The 21,110-nt window shown below is 32.9% G+C and overlaps 1 protein-coding gene across 1 annotated transcript in view; it reads right to left on the bottom strand.

Moving 5' to 3' along the window:
- Nucleotides 1-21,110, bottom strand: part of Mdga2 (MAM domain containing glycosylphosphatidylinositol anchor 2) — a 260,412-nt gene that overhangs the window by 232,459 nt on the left and 6,843 nt on the right. Inside the window, exon 2 of the mRNA XM_048798622.1 lies at nt 4,550-4,819. Coding sequence (XP_048654579.1) covers nt 4,550-4,819 — 270 coding nt within the window. The remainder of the gene's footprint in view (nt 1-4,549; nt 4,820-21,110) is intronic.

Here is a 21,110-nt window from a genome sequence, read left to right as displayed (position 1 = left end):
TTCTTAGACATTGTAGATAATTAGGGGGAGAAAGGTCATAGATGAAATTCTATCATTAGGTCATATTTGGAGAAAACTATGAAATGAAGTTCCTTCCAAACCAAAGGTGGAAGAAGGAGAAGCTATTCCTTTCATCTCAATCCTCTGGGATCCACCAGAGTTCTGAAATATCCCACTTTAGTGGTGTTCACTCATAAGCTGAAGACTCTAAAATATGTGACGGTAGGATAGAGGTGGTACATGGAGATATGTGTCTCCTCAGAGAGTTGATTGGTAAGCATTTCCACCAGACAGACAGGAGTCTCATGTGGAAGGAATATGGCCTCATCTTGGGCTTTTTGGGGTGGCTGCCTGGAGGACAGACAGATCAGCAGAAAGAGGGGAGAGGCAAAGCACAAGATGCTCAGGGAATGTGGCATATTAAAGGACTCTTAGGAGATTCCTATTGCTGGACACTTCTTCATCTACACAGATAAATATATCTTCTAGGAAGAAAAACCTCTTGAAAGTTCATATAAAAATTCCAAGTGCCACATAAGAACAAAAAGGGATGCTTTATATCCTGTCCAAACCCAGGTTTCCAGAACCTAGCCACCAAACCAGGGGTAGGTAGAGAGGAATCTGGATGATTGATAGACAAAAAGAAAAAAAAAAACACCCATGCTCCATCTACCCTTTCTATAGCAGGTTTCCAGTTCATAGTAGACCCAAGCTGGAGAAGGAAGAATATTTTCCATTAAATCAAATTTAGAATTTTATTACTATTTTGCATCATGCATCCAAAATATTGAACTAAATGTATATTTGTGATAAACCATGAGACATTCAAGGATGCTACAGGACCCTAAAATATGTTAATATTTTGATCATGTTATAAGCCATGCTTATTCAACATTGTTTTATTTCATAATAGAAGAAAAATGAAAAAAATTCTAAATACAGCAAATCACAACAACAGTCTTCAAATGGGAATGACATGTTCTTTAATAGGAGTTTGGAAAGCACTGAACTCAGGTCACCCAACATAGATAATCAAAGTAATTTTCTTTTTAGATACATGAGGCAACATCTTTTTTCCTGATTTAGGTGAAATGTGGCTCAATCACTATAATTCTTAAAGGATCACAAGAGAAGACATTGCTGCTGTATTTATATATGTTGGACCAAAGTAGTGAAGTATATGTGATTCATATTTAGTTTGAGCTTGCTATTTACATGCAGTGTGTATGTAAGATTTAAAAGTTTTCTCTATTTTTTAGGAATTCAAATGAAGAGTTTGGAAATGTTTCTAGAGTTTTCTTCCTGTTGATACTATATGCTTATTTTGTGCATAGATATTCACCAGTTGGAAAGGTGATTCAATGCAGAAACTATTCTTGTACTTGCTCAGAAACCTGGTCTATGGATCCTGATTTAATTACAGAAAATAGTGGGGGAGGAGAGAATTACCCTAAAATTCTATTTAGACTTTATCTATTTTATAGTTAATCTAAGACCTCAAAGAGCTCTATAAATTCAGAAGACTTAAAAATAATTTCTTTGATATAACAAAAAGAAAATTAATTCCCTGAACTAAATGTCTTGGTCTCAGTGGACAGAAATCAAATGCCCTCACGTTAATGTAGTAGCTTTTCTTCCCCTTCCCCAAGTTCAATATAGAACCTGTTAACCAAGACTGTTTTTCTACTCAGTAAGATTATATACAAACTCAATTTGATGAATTATGTGAATGCCACTGCTGAGACACCCCACTGATAATATAATATGATTATGCAAATATACAATTCAAAAAAATTAAGGCATAAAAAGAAGTAATAGATCAGATAAATAAACTTTTAAGGCTTTCTTTATTTCAGGTCATTTGTGTCAAAGTTGGAAACTTGTTTGAAGGACACATATGAAAACTGTAGGGAGGGTAAGAAGGAGTAAATCATCAGAGCACAGCACGTATTTGCAATACACTGAATAGGTCCTTTATGGAGGGAGACTAAGCAATATTTTCTGCTATACATCTTGCCAGCTGATCATAGGTTAAATATTGCAAATCATTCTATTGTTTTAATTAGACTCAATGCATCATTTTCCTCTAGTGAGTTCCTGTCTGAGATAAAATAATGGAGTAAAGAATTCAATGTTGCATCTATGATGCTTAAGGACAGGTGCCAAGACGCTTTACCTTACCTCACCATCATTATAGGGAGATTTAGCAGATCGTTTTCTAGTTTCTTGGAAGAGCAAGTATATTTTGAGAGCAAACAAACAAAAGAACAGAAAATAAACTCTGGTGACTATACAGTTTTTTTCTAATAATTTGGGGTAGAAGGAGGTCAGTATCTGGTTGCTCACTGAAACAAGGCTTAAAAGGAATCACATAGCATTAATACTAATGTTTAAAACGGGAGGCGGGGTACTTGCATTTTTAATCCTTTCTTTACTTTGTATACCATTCCTTGTATTCTTAATTTGCTTAGAGAACTGTGAGCTCTTGAGGGCAGGGATGTGGTCTCTGATCTTTTTAGTACCCTTATGCATCCCTGAGTCCTTAGCATGTGGTAGTTTTCTAGGAGAAACTTGCTGAATAATTGATATAAAGATCATATTATTGATTATAAAATCCTTTAAAGATCTAATTGCCCATCTTAACAGTTCTGAAATGAGAATGCCTCTTACAGTCAACAACCTCTCGGAGCTGCTGCTGACTAGGTGACCAAAGCAGCATGTTATGACTTGAGAGAAAATCTCAAAGATAGTATTTCTCAACAGTTCTGAATTATAAATGCTCCTCATGACATAAAGGATAATACTGCAGAGAAACCATGGTCATCAAGCACTCTGGAATAAAAACTGATTAAAAATTGGGATCCAAGTATGAAGCTTTGGGAAGAATTATTTATTTATTTTGCTTTTATTTATCTTTATATGTATGCCAACATGTGATACATGGTTTGAAACAAAATAAACATAAATATTAAAAAGCTCTTTCAATAATACTGCACCTCATAAGAAAGCATTGTGGTATTTTAATTGGCACTGTGTTTCATTTTGAAGTGAGAGATAAAATGATGACACATTTTGAATCATTAAATTTCGTATGGCCTACAATTTTGTGGCAGAGGGTTTGCTAATTATAGTGTTTTGATTTACATGATAATATTTTGAGTAATATATATTTTCATCATATAATATTGCTAATAATTTGGATGATAACAGATAACTGTGGGCACTAAAACTACTACAATCTTTATTTATAAAATCACATGTTGATACTGATATACTCAGTTATATTTTCCTTCCATTGGAATCTGACATCATGAGTGATTCACATTTGTATGCTCTAAAGGTCTTCCTGGGCATATGAATTTGGACTTCAGAGGCTTATGACTTCAGGTTCTATCGCCAACCCAGGACCATGCCAAATGAAGTTGGACATGAAGAAACAGTCTCTCTGCACACCTTCCTTCCTCTCCTTACAGCCTCCCCAAAAGGATGGAGTAAGAGGTTCTGTATGTGCAGCACTAGGGGGCCCACTGAAGGCAGGTATGGCTATACCTTAGTTTCACTGCTGTTGCTGATAAATGTCCCACATTTTACTTAAATTCCTTGAATAAATGTTGCCTTTTATGTTTCTGACTTTTCCATGTCTTTCCTCAATTTCAACATGTCAAAATCTTACTCAGAAGTATAAATACCATTGGCTATTCCCTAACAACCTCAGGCAGAAATGATTAGAAATTCTTTTAAAATTTTTCTAAACCTTTTGTTCATGCTATATCATATGACAGAGCCATCAATATATTTTATTTTCACCAACAGTAGAATCTTTTGAGTATAGAGTAATATCTTATAGATCTCTGTATCACCTCTCAACATAAAGCACTGTTTGTAATAGGTGTTTACAATATAGAATCTGTGTAACATTGTTTTATGTTCTATGCCATATTTTCATTTCTTTACTTACATCCCCCCCTTGCTGAGGTGCTGGAGATTGATGTCAGGGCCTTGCACATATTTTGGCAAGCACTCCATCTGTGCTGCACCTCCAATCTTCACATTTTGGGGTTTGGGGTACCCAGGATTGAACCGAAAGGCACTCAAGTGCTGACCCACATTCCCAGCCCTATTTTGTTCAGAGGCAGGGTCTCATGGAGTTGCTCAGGACCTCACTCTTGCTGAGGCTGGCTTTGAACTCACAATCCTCTTGCCTCAGTCTCCCAAGCCACTGAGGAGACTACAGGTATGTGCCAGTATGCCCAGCCACATTTTAATTATGTATTTCTATTAACAATATTATAAAAACTATTCAATGTATCACTGAAAATGTATGAAAACTACTCAATATAAATATAAAGCATTGTCATTAGCATTTAAGAATTTTTGTTTCTATTTATAATTAGATACTATCTCATTACTTAAAAACAGCATTCTCTGCATGTTACATATATATGCCATATTTGAGGATATAGTTTTATATTAAACGTTTCAATATTTGCTTTCCAATAGCCTGGCTAACCTAGAAATCTATGCTGTAACAGTCTCAAGGCAAACTTACCTCTCACAATGATGTTGGTAGACTTTTTTGCGGGATTCCCCACATTATTATTGGCGATGCAGCTGTAAGTACCAGCATCATCTGAGGTGATTGCGGGGATGGTCAGAGTTCCTCCATTCAAAACAGTCTTTTCAGGCAGAGTCCCAAAGGACCTGACCCAGGTGAGAGAGGGTGCAGGTTCTCCTCCTGTTGTAACACACACTAATGTTATGGCCTCTCCAGGATTTACAACTATAGGATCATCCACCAAGAGTTTAATTGACGGAGATGCTAAAAAACATAAACAAAAGAACATGCACCTATTTTAATATGCCACAACTGGAATTCAATAGCATGCTTTATATCTCATCCATCCACTCACACATTAAAATGAAATATTCTCTTATACTAACATCCAAATATATGGCTCAAATTTAAGCAAGATAATTTTGAATTTTAATTAAAGGACATAAACTTATAGAACTGTATTAAAAATTTTGCACCTGGAGTGGGCAATTCAAGTTTATGTTTCCTTGGATTAGTGCTCTTAAATTGGAATCACAATAGTGCTTAAAGTTTTAAAAGAAAATATTTCTTTCTCTTTAAGTGAAGCACTTTTTGCTTTTGTCAATCCCAGTATAGATATTACAGTGGTTTAGAACTTGTACTTTATGATGAAGTTGGTCTGTTATCTAGCTTCTGGATCATTCAGAGGTGAAGTTATTAATTCTGATAAATAGAACACAACTCCAGGCATAGATCATCCCAGTCTATTCCCAAGCAGTGGGCCCAACTTTTGTTCTTAAAATAATAACAAAATCATCTAATTCCAATGCAGTCCCATAGTACATTTGTAACCCCAACAATCAGAAAGGTCTAGGCAGTATGTTCTCATAAGCATGGCTTCAAAACTCAGAAAGAAACAAAGACAGGAGGGCTCAGATAGCCATTAAGCCACTCTGCTTCTACTCTAATGTTCAGGTTTTAAAACTCTTCCAGTGAAATTCAGCCCTTTTTAATATCTCATGTTTTAAAAGCACAACCAAAAACACTCATTAAATTGAAAAGAATCTGTATTACAGCCTTCTCATCAAACTCTCAAAATAAAAGCCACACAAAAATTATATTCATATATGGCAAATATTTTTGTGCTTACATTGCAGTACAACCCTAAATAATGCATCCTTAAATAAAACCAGGGGGTATAGATTATACTGATATTTGAGTTTACACATTCAGAAACAGTTTAGTCAAAGTCAGAGCTAAAAAATATGAACTAAATTTAATTAGAAATATTTAAACTGTTCAACATGATTTTTTTAATATTAACATGATTATTAATATTAACTTTTGTGGTTCAATATAATCTGTCTTGTTTTTAAAAAGAAAGCCAGAGAAGAACAAGAAAATAATTCCACATTATGGTTTCATGAGATAGACACAGAGTGCCTGTTTGACCTTTTTAAACATCATTGTTCCATGCTGGCTCTTGTAACATCATTTTAAATAATATGGGAGTTTTCAAAATGTCATAATATTAGCCCTTTAAAGGTGCTGACATTAAGTTATAAAGATTTATGATTAAAAATGACATATAATGTATAGTGAAGATAATGCACAGAAGTCACCACAAATTGACAGACAATAAAATGTTTAAAAGAATTATTTAATGTTAGTAAACTTAAAGAAGATATTATTAATTACATATTCTGAAAATACACTTAATCATGAATATACCATCATGAAAAGATAAAGGAAAGACTTCTTGAGGTAAATAGCATAGACTTACAAAATTATTTAGTTAAAATATAATTATATTAATTCTAACATTATATCATACTAACAAAGCTTTATTTGTTTAATATCACATTTTAAGAAAATTGAAAGATTAAAGATAATTAGTTGTATAATTTTGGACTATAGAAACACATTAAGGTGATATTTAGTCAAGAGATATTTGTCCCCATAATTGTTTTGTGTAAGATGAGTTTTTTTTTTTAATTTAATAAGAGATTATTTAAAGAAAATAGCTCAAGACATAATATTATATATAGAGAAGATCTCTCTTTTACTTACATTACACTGCAGAGCTGCACTCACAACCTTATATCTATGTTCTCCGCCAAATCTGGGTTGAAAATGCAGTGCTGTCCAAGGTAGTTTTATTAATGATGACATTTATTTTCTCTGATTTTGTTTGAAATTAAAAATAGTTCTAGCTTACCATAAAATGGCTAACAATTTCAAGAAATTATTAATGTTTGTAAGCACTTTTAATATAAAAAATTATAGCTTTAAAACCCAAGAAGTCAAAAGATAAAATCATGTCTATAGCATATACTGATGGACTTACCACATTTTTGTATAAGAAGAAACATGAAAATCCTTGAGGCTATAAATTCCCTTATTACCATAAAAATAATTGTTCTGAAACAGTTATAGGCTCTAGATGCCCATTGATTCATCCTAGCAACATGTGAGACAGATTATACGTTTAAGTTGATTTTTAAATAATAAACAGGAAAGCTGATATGAGACAAGAGAAACACTGAAAGGAACAGTATTACTATTTGAGATGCTCATCAGACAAAAGGAAAACATAAACTTTATAAGAAATGAAAGAAGACAGGAACAGAACGACCAATGAAACTGCCTACTCATATGTAGAAGCCAAAAAAAAAAAAAAAGGAAAAACAATTTCATAAAAGTAGAGACTAGGATGAATGAGTAGGGAAGAAGGGTGGCAGAAACAAGTTAGATGATATGAACCAAAACGTAGCCAGATAGGAGGAATAGGGCCAGTGTTCTACAGCAGTGTGATACTGGAGTTCACACCATTATTCATTTTATAAAGAATTAGAAAAATTCACAACTTCCTAGCACACACACACACACAAAAAAAAATGATAAATGTTTACAGAATAGAAAATGCTAATTACCCTGATTCTATCATTACATATTGCATATATATATATGGACTTATCATATTGTGCTTCATGCATATGTATAATTATTATGTGTTAAATATAAAAAAGTGAAAAGCATAAAAAAGTGAAATACATAAACAAAAGAAATCCTTCAAATTACATGAAGTCTTTTTATTACCAAATTGTGGATTATCTTAAACATGATTTATAATTATTGCCAAAACACAGCTCAAATCAGATAAAAAGAGTTCCAACTAAACAGCCAATTTATAGACATTATGTATGATATACATAGTGCTTACAAGTGACTATGGTGCCAGTCAGAATTTCAGATTGGTAATTTTCCAGGATTTCATGATGGTAGGCACAGTTACTACAGCAGTTGTCACAGAGATTGACACTTCTCATCAAGAAAGGCATGCAACATTCTAGCATGCTTCCTGTGCTCTGTGCTGGAAACACTAGATAAATACATTGACAGGTAGGTACATGTTTGGATAGTTAGCAAAACAGATGAGAAAAATGGAAAGCAATGATAGATAAGTAGATAGCTATTATTGGTCTTGGGAGGGATGTGATGTGGTAGAAGGACAAGAAAGAGAGAAAAGGGAAGAGTAAGAGAGAGCAGAGTAAATAGGTCCATTTTCTTATTTTCCAAAATGCCAAACCCTTAATAGAACTTCAATAACTGAACTGTAGAAAGTATGTTTGAGGAACTATCTCTAAAAAAGGGAGTCCTTTCTGTGTTTCCTTTAGCACCTTTCTTCCTAGCAAAGACAACTTTTCTTAGGCAAAGCAATGGATACATCAGTGAATCTAAGATAACTGGCCTCTTGGGCTACCTAAAGGTTTGGATTCTCATAAGCAGAGGGGATCTCTGCATCCCTTTTTTTCTATGAGGCCACTGAGTATTTTTGGCCAAACAAGGACATAGTATTCTCATGGGAAGACTCCATGGTCCTGGGAAAGAGCCCTCAGCCCCAACACTGGTGAAATGGAAAGAGTAAAGAGGCCAGCTAGAACAGAACATACCAGCACAAGAGAACTGACAGATCTCCAACAAACAGGTCCATCCAGAGTAAGGCCTCACACTCCAAGCTGTGGTTCGGCATGGCTTCCCTTCTATTTAAACAAAATTGGAACTGCTAATTCACTGAGATAAAACTCAAAGTATGGCCAGTTATCTTGAATTCACTGAAGTATCTATTGCTCAGCCTAAGAAAATTTCTCTTTGCTAGGAAGAAAGGTGCTAAAGTAAACACAGGAAGGATTCCATTTTTCAGAGACAGTTCCTCAAATATACTTTCTATTAAGAGGTTAGTATTTTGGAAATAAGAAAATGGACACTACTGAAAGTATGGCATACACTTCTTTCAAGTTTGAGTTTGTTGACTGGGATTCATGCTCATTCCAAATTTTAGTGACCCCGTCTACCATCACATCCTCTGAAGGTATAATGAAAAACTTCATCTGGGTTAACAAAAGTACATCTGTAGGAGGAGAATACTATTTTAGCAGAAGCCAATGACTTTTGGGGTAGTAGATTTGGTTTGTTTTTTATCACTATGTAACATTATAAAGTATATTGAATATAAACCTCATTTTAAAACTCTGAAAACATAGAGCAATCATCTTTATATTCTCATAGGCTTTTGTGGAGAGTGGTGATAGTTATTTGGAGACCAGTGTCTGAGATTAGTGTCCTTGATGAGTTCATGGCTGTGGAATGCTGGGTGACTGGGAAAGTTTCTGTGCAAAGTTATAGGAAGCCCGGTTGCTATGGCAATGCTTTCTGTGGGGACACTCTGTTGCTAGAGTCTTATCAGCTTTGACCTTGCTCTAGGCATACAGCTCCTGGGAATGAAGGAACTTCCTTGCTAGACAACCACAATGCTTCACCAGTTCCACTGCTTCTGAATCTGCCCACAAATTAGTAACTTTAAACAATTGACTTTCTTGAGAGTTGCACAATGCTCCTAACATTGGACATTGCAACTGTAGAAACGTAACTGAGGAAATAGCTGCATACTGTTGCTAACTCTGTAACTTCCGTGAATACAAAAAATAATGCTTGCGTAGTCTTTAATCTGACTAATGAGACAGATATAATAAAGATTGCTGGTGTAATTCTTTTGACCTGCTTCTCCTTCAGAGGGCAGTGCTCCACTTGATCCTACCTTTATCTTCAAGATCTGCATGTGTAACTCTGTTTTTTCCAATCTTCACTAGTTTGGCCGCTTTGGTCATGGCAGACTTTGGCATTCTATGGCTTTAGATCTTTTAATTCTAGAAAAGAAGTCTAGCCTTCCAGCCAGACTCTTGGGTTAAATTGTTTTTAACATTTAACTACTGTATAAGCCTACCATTTGCCCTGAGCGAGAATAAAATGTGTTTGAATAGAAGTAATCTAAGAATTGGAAAACCACCTTAATTATAGATAAAATCATAAGGAAGGAGAGAGAGAATAAATGAGAATGAATTTAGAGGGTAAATGCTCAGTACAGAGAATATTTGTTTAGTTTAAATCCCCACTAGATAGGTCCTGACTCAGAAGTTCTTCCAAGCGTAAATCATTGGTTTATTGTAAAAGATGAGGGAGAGATGGGGAAGGGAAGAATGACAGAAAGGGTACTAATGAGTGGGTTACCACTGTGGGAAACCAGGCTCTTTGTAGATGGGTGCCCTCTGCAAGGCCAAGTAGAATACACCTCAGACCTCTCCCTCTGAGGAGCAGCGAGACTGGCTGGGGTGTTTACTAACAACTGTCTCTGGGTGGCCCTTAACTTCCCATGTGCACTCTTTGACTACATCCTAAGATCTAGGAGTATACTGAATATGAAGTCTGTCCAGAGAAACTGTAGTAAACTTCAGGTAGGCTAAGAAGAAAAGGCAGAACCCTAGGGGTATTGCATGATATTGTTTCCATGTGAATTCAATGATCAATATTTGGCTACCTGCAGATCACAATAAAGGGATAAGGAAAGAAAGAACAAGGAAAGAGACAACTTTATCAACCAGGAGTGAAAATGAAAAGAACGATATCATGATACATATTGAAGAGAAAGAATAATAAACTAACTTTCTGCTTTTGTTCTATGAGCCTCCATTTTCAAAACCCCATACCATATATAGATGTAAACAATACAAATCCAGCTTGTATCTAGAGGAACATGCGTAAACCATGCTTATTGATTCAAAAAAATAGGAAAAAGTTCATCTTGGAAGACTAGTCATTTTACTGAGGTAAAGATATCACTGTATTTTCACTGAAATCCATTTTATGCTATTTATGCAGCAGCAAATTTTTCACAAAATAAAAATGAGAGAATTTATTAAAAGTTGATTTGAAAACTCAAAATAACCTACTGATTTATGTGGGGTTATTATTTAAATACTATCATTCACATTGATTAATTCTCATGAAACCCAAGAATGATATCATACTGGGAAATTCTTTTTAAAATGATGCTTCAGGATATGGCAATATTTAAAATAATATTCATAAATAGTTTTAATGCAGAAGTGAAACTTTGCTACAAATGTTGAAGACAACATGCTTTTTTTCATTATTTTAATGTTTACAGAATGCATACTTGTGGAATATATTAAGGTGGCACAGTACATTCCTTCATGCAAAATCTCATGAAAGTGTCCAGGAAAGACCCAGTTCATATGCCCATGGATCTCAAACCAGAGAAACTCTAGATAGGTTTTTTGTTTTGGTTTGGTTTTAGCTAGTACAGTATTTGCTTTCGATATCATTATTATTATCATCATCAGTGAATGCATGATTTCAGGCCTTGCTTTTTTTCAACCTAGTAAAATATACAAATTTTTATTGAATAAGCATCTACTATGTATCAGGCCCCATGATATGCACTTATGATATATCAATGAATAAAACAACCAAAAAAGTTCCTGTACTCAGAATCTTATAAACTGACAGCAAGTCAGCCCTCTCCTCATGATTCCCATTGCCCCTAGTTATTCACATGTAGATATCACCTGCCTCTACTCTGAAATCACATAGATTTATGATCATTGACTTAAATGTTTATATCATTAGAGCACAGAAAGTAAAGGAAGTTACCAGGAGGTATATTTGTCAGTCAAATGAGATTTTACAAATTGAAGAAATGACACATTTGGATCCAATCATTGACAAGATAAATGGAAAAATAGAAATGTGTTCTAAGGTGAGGAAAAGTCAAGCAAAAAGATAATCATAGTCAATAAGCTATGCTAATATTTGTCATACTAATCCTAACAGACTGAAAGGTCTTCATAAGTGCTACAAAGATAAGATGAAGATGAACTTTAGCATCACACATCTCACCCTCCTGCAAAAGAAAAGGTCTTGACAGATATGGTCTCACCCACACTTACAAGAAATGGAGCATTCATTTATTGCTCCAGAATCCCAGATGGCCACCACTCATGGAGAGATAATCCAAGTCAAATTTTCCCAACTAAGAAATCTGTGGTACATACAATATTCTTGGTCTTCACAGAAGATAACAAGAATTTTAGGAGTAGTTCTGGGTTGTGAAGTTGCCTTCATCAGTAGATTAGGAGAGAATAAATGTGCTACTTCTCTGTTGCCTGAAATTCTCTTCAGGTGCTTATCCATTTAGTAAACTAGCCATCAAGTAATTTATCATGTTCAGATATTAATATCAATTCTTCACACAAATTTCTAAGTTTTGTTTAGGCATATTGATTTTTTTACCTTCTTTTCTATAAACATAGTTCATTAGAATACCTACATTTACACTGTAAAATATTTAGGAATGGGACAATAGGGTGAAAAAAGCTAATATTTTTATTTTAAAATTTTTTTCTTAGTTACACATGGACACAATATCTTTATTTTGTTTATTTATTTTTATGTGGTGCTGAGGATCAAACCAAGGGCCTCACATGTGCAAGGTGAGCATTATTCCACTGAGCCATATACATAGCACTATTCTTATTTTTTTGTATCACCAGGATCAAGAAAAAAAAATCTGACAAAGAATTAGGTGCTCAATAAAGCCTTATTGAATAAAAGAACATTGAATTTTAAAATTAGAGAACAGAAATTTCACCTATGCCTCACTATTCATCAGAAATCTTAAACAGAAAACAATTTGAAGGAAAACAAAAATAATGTGAAAGAATGTGACATAGTATTCAGTGTTTATGTTATTTATTGAAAAATACTAGTTATAAAGACCTACCAGTTCTTTCATATTCACCCATTTAACTTACCTTTATTTTATATTATTAACAAGAATATTGACAAAGAAATCCTCTAGCAAAATTTTGTACACTACTCACAAATATATTATTTCTTTTACTTCTTTGTTTAGCTATATTATTATTATTATTATTATTATTATTATTATTACTTCTACTACTATATGGGGGGATACTGGGAATACTATTATATGGGGGGAGAATACCAGGATACCAGGGCACTAGACCACTGAGCCACATCCCCAGCTCTATTTTGTATTTTACATACAGACAGGGTCTCACTGAGTTGCTGGGATTACAGGCATGTGCCACCATGCCCAATCTGAATATTATTATTTAAAAAGTTAATTAAAACAAATTATGTCTCTAAAAGCAAAATAAAGGGTAGATGGATTTTTTAAAGAGAATCAGTATGTAGATAATTCAGTGCAGATTTACAAAGCAGTAAAGATTTAAAGCTCTTTTGTAAGAGAACTTAAACCATAGAACAGAACAGATAAATACATTACCTCTAAGGTATTTGGTGTTGATTTGCAGCTATATTCTTTATTATTTTTAACTATGTACACTATGAAAAGGTATTCTCATATTGGTTAAAAGATTTTGTCTAACACACAGATCAATCTTTCTTTTTTTTAAATCTATTCTGGGAACAATTTATTTCAGAGTTATGTTTTGAATGCCTTTATGATTCTCTAACTTCATTTTATCATAATTTGGGCTGAGGTTTGCTCATAACTAATATTAGAGAATAGTGCTAATAGATGTCTCTTGAGCCTCTGTTTTCCCTCTTGCCAATGAGAGAATTCTGTTAGATAATTTCTAAAGGACTTCCTAACAGCAAATTTCTACCATGATCAGGAAAACACCTGGGCATACAGCCTTACCTTATTACATATCTGTGCTCAGGTTACTCAAATGTCTAAATTGGGCCCATGATACACAAAAGATTAAGAATCACATCAGGAGCTTAATTAGCCCAATCAATGATAGTAATATAACAAATTGTAAACAGAGGAATGTATGTGATGTTTTAATTTAGGAAAAAATGTTAAATCAAGATATATTTATTGTCAGCTATAAACCAAGCTTTGTTATAGGCATTGGGGTATTAGAACAAAACAAACAAAAATTCTGTCCTGGTGAAGTCTGCAAATAGATGGAGACAATTACAGCCCATAATATGTGTGAGGCACCCTTCAAAAAAGCTCTATATCTATTAACTCATTTAACTATATGGGGTAGGTATTATTATTACTTTACCTTACTTATCACCAAACTCAACATCAGTTTAGAAGCAGTTTATATAATTTTCCCAAAGTAAAATAACAGTGAATGATGGAACTGGGATTCTCATCTAGGCAGTACAGCTTGTGATGGATATGAAGTATTGTAGATAAACCCTTGAATGAAAAACTAAAGCTGATTATTTCCAAGTTTAATTAAATGCTTGCCGATATTTATGCCAGAAAAACTAGCACTGCCTCTCTAAAAGGAAGAATAATACAAACACCATCTACTTTATTCTAGATTATTGGGCAGTGTAAAAATGAATTTGTTTCCAAGTCAGAATTTCAGAAACACTGACCATCTAGAAGTAAAATGGATTTGTGATTCACTTAAGTCCTAATTCCAAAGCCTAAATACTGAAGCTGAAATCTTCAATACGGGAAAGAAACTAATAACTATTAACAGATTAAAGAAACAATCCACAGAATGAAATAAAATAAGGAATTAATAATAAATAATAATAAAATAAGGAATTAATATTGAAAATACATAAGGGTCTCAAATACTTTAATAGCAAGAAAACAAATAAACCAGTTTTTTAAAAATGGACAAAGAACCTGAATATACATTTCTCAAAAGGGAATATATTGCTTAAGGTATTTGAAATTTCAGTTAGAAAGGAGTAACAAGTTCAAGATAACTATTTTATATCATTGTGATCATCGTTAACTATATTCTTGAAAACTACTGAGAGTAGAAATAAAGTATTCTTACCACAAGATAATAACTATGTTAAGCAATATGTATGCTAATTATTTAAATTCAGTCATTCCACATTGTATATATACTTCAAAAATTAATATTGTACATGCTTAATGTAGTTTTATCTACCAGTTAAAATAATTTAAAAAAAAACATAGACAACAACCAAAAATAAGCAAGTGAGATTATATAAAATTGCTTCCTAATAACAAAAGAAACAATCCCCAGATTGAAAAGGCAACCAATGGAATATGAGAAAATATTTGTAAGTCAAATATCCAATTAAGAGTTAATCTTCAAAACATATAAAGAACTACAACTCAACAGAAAAACAAATTGATAATCTGATCTTGAAAATGGGCCAAAGACTTGAATAGGTATTTCTCCAAAGAAGACAAATGAATGGCTAACATGTATATGAAAAAAAAAAAAAACATTCAATGTTATCAATCATCACAGAAATGCAATTCAAAAAACCACAATTAAAATATCAACTCATACCTCTCAGGATGGTTAGTATTTTTTTAATAAAATAATGTGAGTAAGGATGTGTAGGAATTGGAAGATTTGCACATTGTTCAGAGTGCAAAATGGTACAGCTTCAATGGGAAATAATGGAGGTTCCTCAAAAAGTTAAAAGTAGGACCATCACATAACCCAGCAGGCCCACTTGTCAAACTGAGTATTTATATAAAAGAACAGAAATTAAGATATCCAAGATACTAGTCCCCCTAAATAAACTGCAACACCATAGTCATGAAGCAGAAAACCAAAGTATATATCAACAGATGAATGGATAAAGAAAATGAGAGATACACACATTATGGAATGATATTAAGCCTTCAGAAGATAGGAAATTCTACAACATGTGTTAGGTAATTGTCTTAGTAGGTTCAATTCTATTCTCCTATAATGCAGACAATAGGTACTATTAAAAGAACAAGAAGGCAAGGTTATGATCAACAGATTCCTAAATATACTTCATATATATACACATGCATTACACAGTGTTCCTATCATATATGACATTAAATTAAATAAGCCATTCACAGAAAGACAAATAATGTTGATTCCACTTCCATAAAGTATTTAAGTTAGTCAAATTCATAGGGTCGAAGTGTGGAATCATTGCAGACAGGCCTGGTATAGAGCAAAATGGAGAAATACTACTAATCAATGGACATAAAGTTACAGTCAAGCAAGATGAGCAAACTCTACCAATCTGCTGTACAACTTTGTAACTAAAGTCAACAATAATGTATAATATACTTAAAACTTTATTAAGAGTATTGATTTTATATTGAGTTCTAGCCACAAAAATGAAATGAAATATTATTTAAAAATTAAATAATTTTAATTTATTGTTTAATATATTTATTATTTAATTATATTTACTTTTAAAAATTAAAATATTATTTGAAAGTCATATTTTTAAAAATAAGCACATATACTAAACAGATGGATTTTATTTCAATTTGTGTGTTAGAGTCATTTTAATGAACTGAATTGCAAAGTCATAAGATTCTGCTTTACGATAGAGAACATGAAAATTTTAAACCATTGACCTTATTGTAGATGTTTCTAAAGTATCAGGTTGATTTCCTATAAATACTAATTGCTGCTTCATATTGTTTTTACTCATGTAATTCAATAAGAGTCAACTCAAGGCTATCTAATTAATTACATTCCTTGGGATTTCAGACAGGTAATATTTAAATATATTGTTACCATGTTCTTGATGTGCTCTTATATGATAATAGGGATTTTTAATGAGATATTACTTTAATATACATATGTAGAGGAAGTAAACAAGCTGCACAAAATGGAATGTTACTTAAGGGAAAATTAAAAGGTAATAAAATCTTTTTAACACTATTTTTAATGAATGATGGAACACCGAGTCTTTTAAATTTTATCTCCTCTCTAAACATAACTTACTTGTATAGACTATCCTGTCAATATTTTATTTCTCAAAGCTACTGGAAATATAGTTTTCCCATTCTAATTCTGGAAATTTTTATGTAGATTTTGGTAAAACAACATTTCCCTATTTATCTGATCAATGATTTGCTGAAATATCTTTTCAGAGCAAATAGTATTTGTTTTTGTTATAGATTTTTTTTAAAGTTCTTTCCGTTTATTTTTTTTCCCTAGTTAACTCTCTGGCGACTCGGAAGTCAGATCCATACCACATATCCTTCAACTCTGGATAAGTATACGTGTAATGGTGCATTTCTAAACCTGTATCATATTTAACTTTGATTATTAAACATTCAGTGTTTAGCATGCATACTGATGCATATTCACTGAGTTTTTAAGTCTCTTAAAATGCAGTATCACATCTGCACATTTCATAGCATCATAATCCCATATGAATATCATATCATATTGCTTTTTATTATTGTTGTTTTATTGTAGTTAATTATTGGTCCACATTATTTGTGTTGTCAGAGGGTATTCCAAACTAAAAAAAAAAAAAACATTACAGTGTATCATCAGACTGAGCTAAACATAAAACTGAAAGAAAATATTCAAATAGGAAAGCCTTTGGTTATTATGTATTTCTGATCAAGAGAATTAGAAGAAACAAAATAAGAATAGAAAGAATTTAGTCCTCTGTGTGTGTGTGTGTGTGTGTGTGTGTGTCCATGTGTCATCCCCCCAACCCTTGTTAGGTAACTGTCAGTAGATTCAAACCTATTCTCCAAAAATGGAGATGATAGGCACCATTAAAAGAACAAGAAGGCAAGTTTACAATCAACAGATTCCTATTACACAGAGTGCCTATCAGAAATCAATACTGATGACTTTATTGCAAATTCACTAGATAGTATGTCATTGAATAATCCAGTCAATAAAATGCTCAAATACAGCAACTCAAGCCGAGTGACTAAAAGGAACTAGCATAAAGGAATGGCATTCAAAGCACAAGCTAAAGCATATTACTAAACAATTGGACATATCTTATTTCTATAGCAATAGAGCAGCAGCAAGAAGAGCAATGTTGTTATCCAGAAAATAAATAAACAAAAAGGTACCTCTTATAACAGACTTTTCAGGAATTATAAATTGAGGAAACATCTAAAATCATTGTGATGCTGTCTATTCATTTCTTCCCATTCTACCAACCTTTCTCTCTCTCTCTCTCTGCATTCCCTGTAACAATGCCCTGGGTACCCTATCCATTAACTTACATGGATTCTTTTTCAAATTTAATTAAAAGCTCACATGAACCAATGTGTGTCTTTTAACTCATATCTAATTGTAGCACGTACATTTCTACCTAATAGTGATCACAAGGCTGTACTAATTTATACTAATTCTCATTCTTAAGATTTAATGCCCTGGTCAGAAGATGCTTTGAAGATATAAATATCTTAGCAAGGAGACTTAAAAAAATGATGTGAATTTCATCATATGAGTATAACAGGGAAGAAAATATATTTATGACATAACCCAAAGGAAAACTGCATTTTATCTATTCTTTAGACAAATGTATTTTTTTCAGTGTTCTGTGGTAAAATAATAATCAATTCCTATTTCACTAATATAATATTTAAAAAATTTTATATTGACCTAGTATTAATTAGGATGCCTTATTTTAAGGAACATTAAAAATATGTTCAGATTTCTTCATTATGGGAACAACTATAGTTTACAAAAAGACCATATAACTGGCATGGTGATACACACCTATAACACCAGCAGCTCTAGAGGCCAAGGTAGGAAGATTGATAGTTCAAAGCAAGCCTCAGTAACTTAGTTGCTTAGTTACCTTAGTTAACTTAATTAGCCTAAGCAATACAGTGAAACCCTGTCTTGAAATAAAAATATTAAAAAGGGCTGGGGGGGCTGGGGATGTGGCTCAAGCCATAGCGCACTCGCCTGGCAATTGCGGGGCGCTGGGTTCGATCCTCAGCACCACATACAAAGATGTTGTGTCTGCTGAAAACTAAAAAATAAATATTGAAAGATTCTCTCTCTCTCTCTCTCTCTCTCTCTCTCTCTCTCTTTCTAAGAAAAAAGGGNCCTTGTCTCAAAATAAAATGTTACGAAAGGGTGGGGGGGCTGGGGATGTGGCTCGGTGGTTAAGTGCCCCTGAGTTTAAAACAAATAAAAACTCAAACAAACAAATGAAAAATAAAAAAAAAAACACCACACAAAATCCAACAGAACTAATATAATGAGCATGTTCACTCTAATATACATAGTAGCAATATAATTCATATCTAATGAATATACAATATTTGATATTTACTCATTCCTCCAACTACTGAAAATGTTTACAATTTAACTTAAATTTAACATTTCTGTTGAAAAGTTTTATCATTGTTATTTTATACTTAACAAAAAACATTGAAGCCAAGGTGCTAGATGAGATTGTATAGACACTGCTTCTTCAAAAAGGACATTTTCATTTACTAACCACCGCACCATAAATAAGAACCTCCCATTTGCTAACCACTTTAAACATATAATTTCATCTCCTTCTAACAATATCTGTAATGAAGTAAGGTTTTTGGGGAAAAATGTTAATCTAAATGCCTTAGAGCTTGAAGGAGATCAGTTCCCAAGTATGCCTGTTCTCTTACATAGGAAGCTGACACACTGAGAGCAAAAGATTTGCATATTTTCTAAAATATGTGCGTTAGGTTCAGAGATTATTTGTTGGATAACAATACTGAAGACTCATATATCACAGGACAATAGCAAAATCAGGATTTAATATTCTTAAACTCTGTAAGACTTGATCTTGTCTGCATGGACCTTAGAGCTATAGGTTAGCTTTGTGCTTATGCATTTATTTATTTGTAGTCACTTCATTTTTTCGGTTTTGTTGTTGCTGCTGTTATTGTTGTCCTGCATCATTAAAAAATGATGAAATGATCCAGGGGTTGCTGTCATCACATCAATCTGTAATCTATCCTATAGCACATTATCAGTGTGATTAGCAGCAAAGCCAGTTCAAACAGTTAAAGGATCTGACAAACCACCATAGTATGAGGAGAGCCAGAATCCACACCAGGTCTTTCACACTCATGCTTCTTTATGTATAGTTGCTTAAGTCTTTATATAAACCAGTATTGACAATAGAAACTAAGACATTACATTAAGACAATGGACATTATTATTCTTTATAAAGATATGCTTGATGGTGAATTAAACTACTGGGTGATCTGGTTATTCTTGTTTGCCTAGAACTATGGGTTTACTAGGACCTGTAAATTTGAGTCCATGGCAAACTGGGATGTTTGCTTATCTTAGAAATGAGACTTTGCTATAATCTATGCCAGAATTTTGGCAAATAAGTAACTTGATTATAGTTCAACTCTGGTTTTCCTGAGTTAACTCCATACACATATGGGAATTATTGTATCTCTATTATCAGAGCCATTAATCTATAAAGTCAAATTTCATAGACGTGAGAGTAAATAATCCTGGAGATATTCTTGAGTGAAGAATTTAAAAACCATGAAGAAATTGTGAACCGCATCTTTGCCAATGGAATAATTACCTACAATAAAACAATTCTTACAGATTCATCAGACTAATAAAGCCTTGAAAAGAAACAAAAGAAAATTGTCTACAAATCTTTAATCTAGAAGCAGTTCAACAAATAAAAATCAATTGTTTTTATAATTGTAAAAATCCTATTATTTTATTTTAGTATATCCTCACTTAAATGACTAAAACAACTATAAAAGGAATGGTTTGACCTTATAAATTTTCTTACAAATAACTCAAGTGTTGTAGTCATAATATAATATTAAAAATAATGAGTACTTAAATTAAAAAAGGATAATCTTTGAGTATTCTAGATATTTGATAAAACACGGAGTATTTGATGTGGTGCACATTATTTATGTTGTCAGATGATATTTCAATAATTTGTATATTTTTGAATAATTATAGTAATGTTTTCCTTCATCTGACTAATAATGTCTCTTTTTATCTTCTTGTTTTTAGTGATCCATTATTTCTGAGATATAACATCTTCTGGAAGATTTACTAGTTTTTGAGGGGTGTTTTATATAAAAACTCATAGTATCAAAATCAACTTAAATACCATAAACCTAAAAAATGCATTGCTAGGATAACAAAATATCATAGGTATAGGGAGATCCCAGCAACATGCAAACTTCTTGTTACTATGGTAATAGAATTTTGGAAAATCTGGGTCATCTTGTTGCTTTGGAAACTGTCTCATGAAGACCAGAGTTGAAACTCCATAATGACCATTGTTGTCTCCAATTCTCTGCCAAATCATCACCAATATTCTCACATTTCTGAAGTTACATTAGTGAGATTAGAGCACATATGCTTGATTATCTAAGGAAGTGACAAAGCAATTAAAAATGAAGAGTCTTTTACATATCAACTATTATGCAAGTTTCTTCAATTTCCTTGACAAACTGTTATCCATT

The sequence above is a fragment of the Marmota marmota genome, unplaced genomic scaffold (assembly GCF_001458135.2).
Source record: "Marmota marmota marmota unplaced genomic scaffold, marMar, whole genome shotgun sequence".
NCBI lineage: Eukaryota > Metazoa > Chordata > Mammalia > Rodentia > Sciuridae > Marmota > Marmota marmota.
Note: the sequence above shows the minus strand (reverse complement) of the source record. Positions and strands in the feature narration are given on the sequence as shown.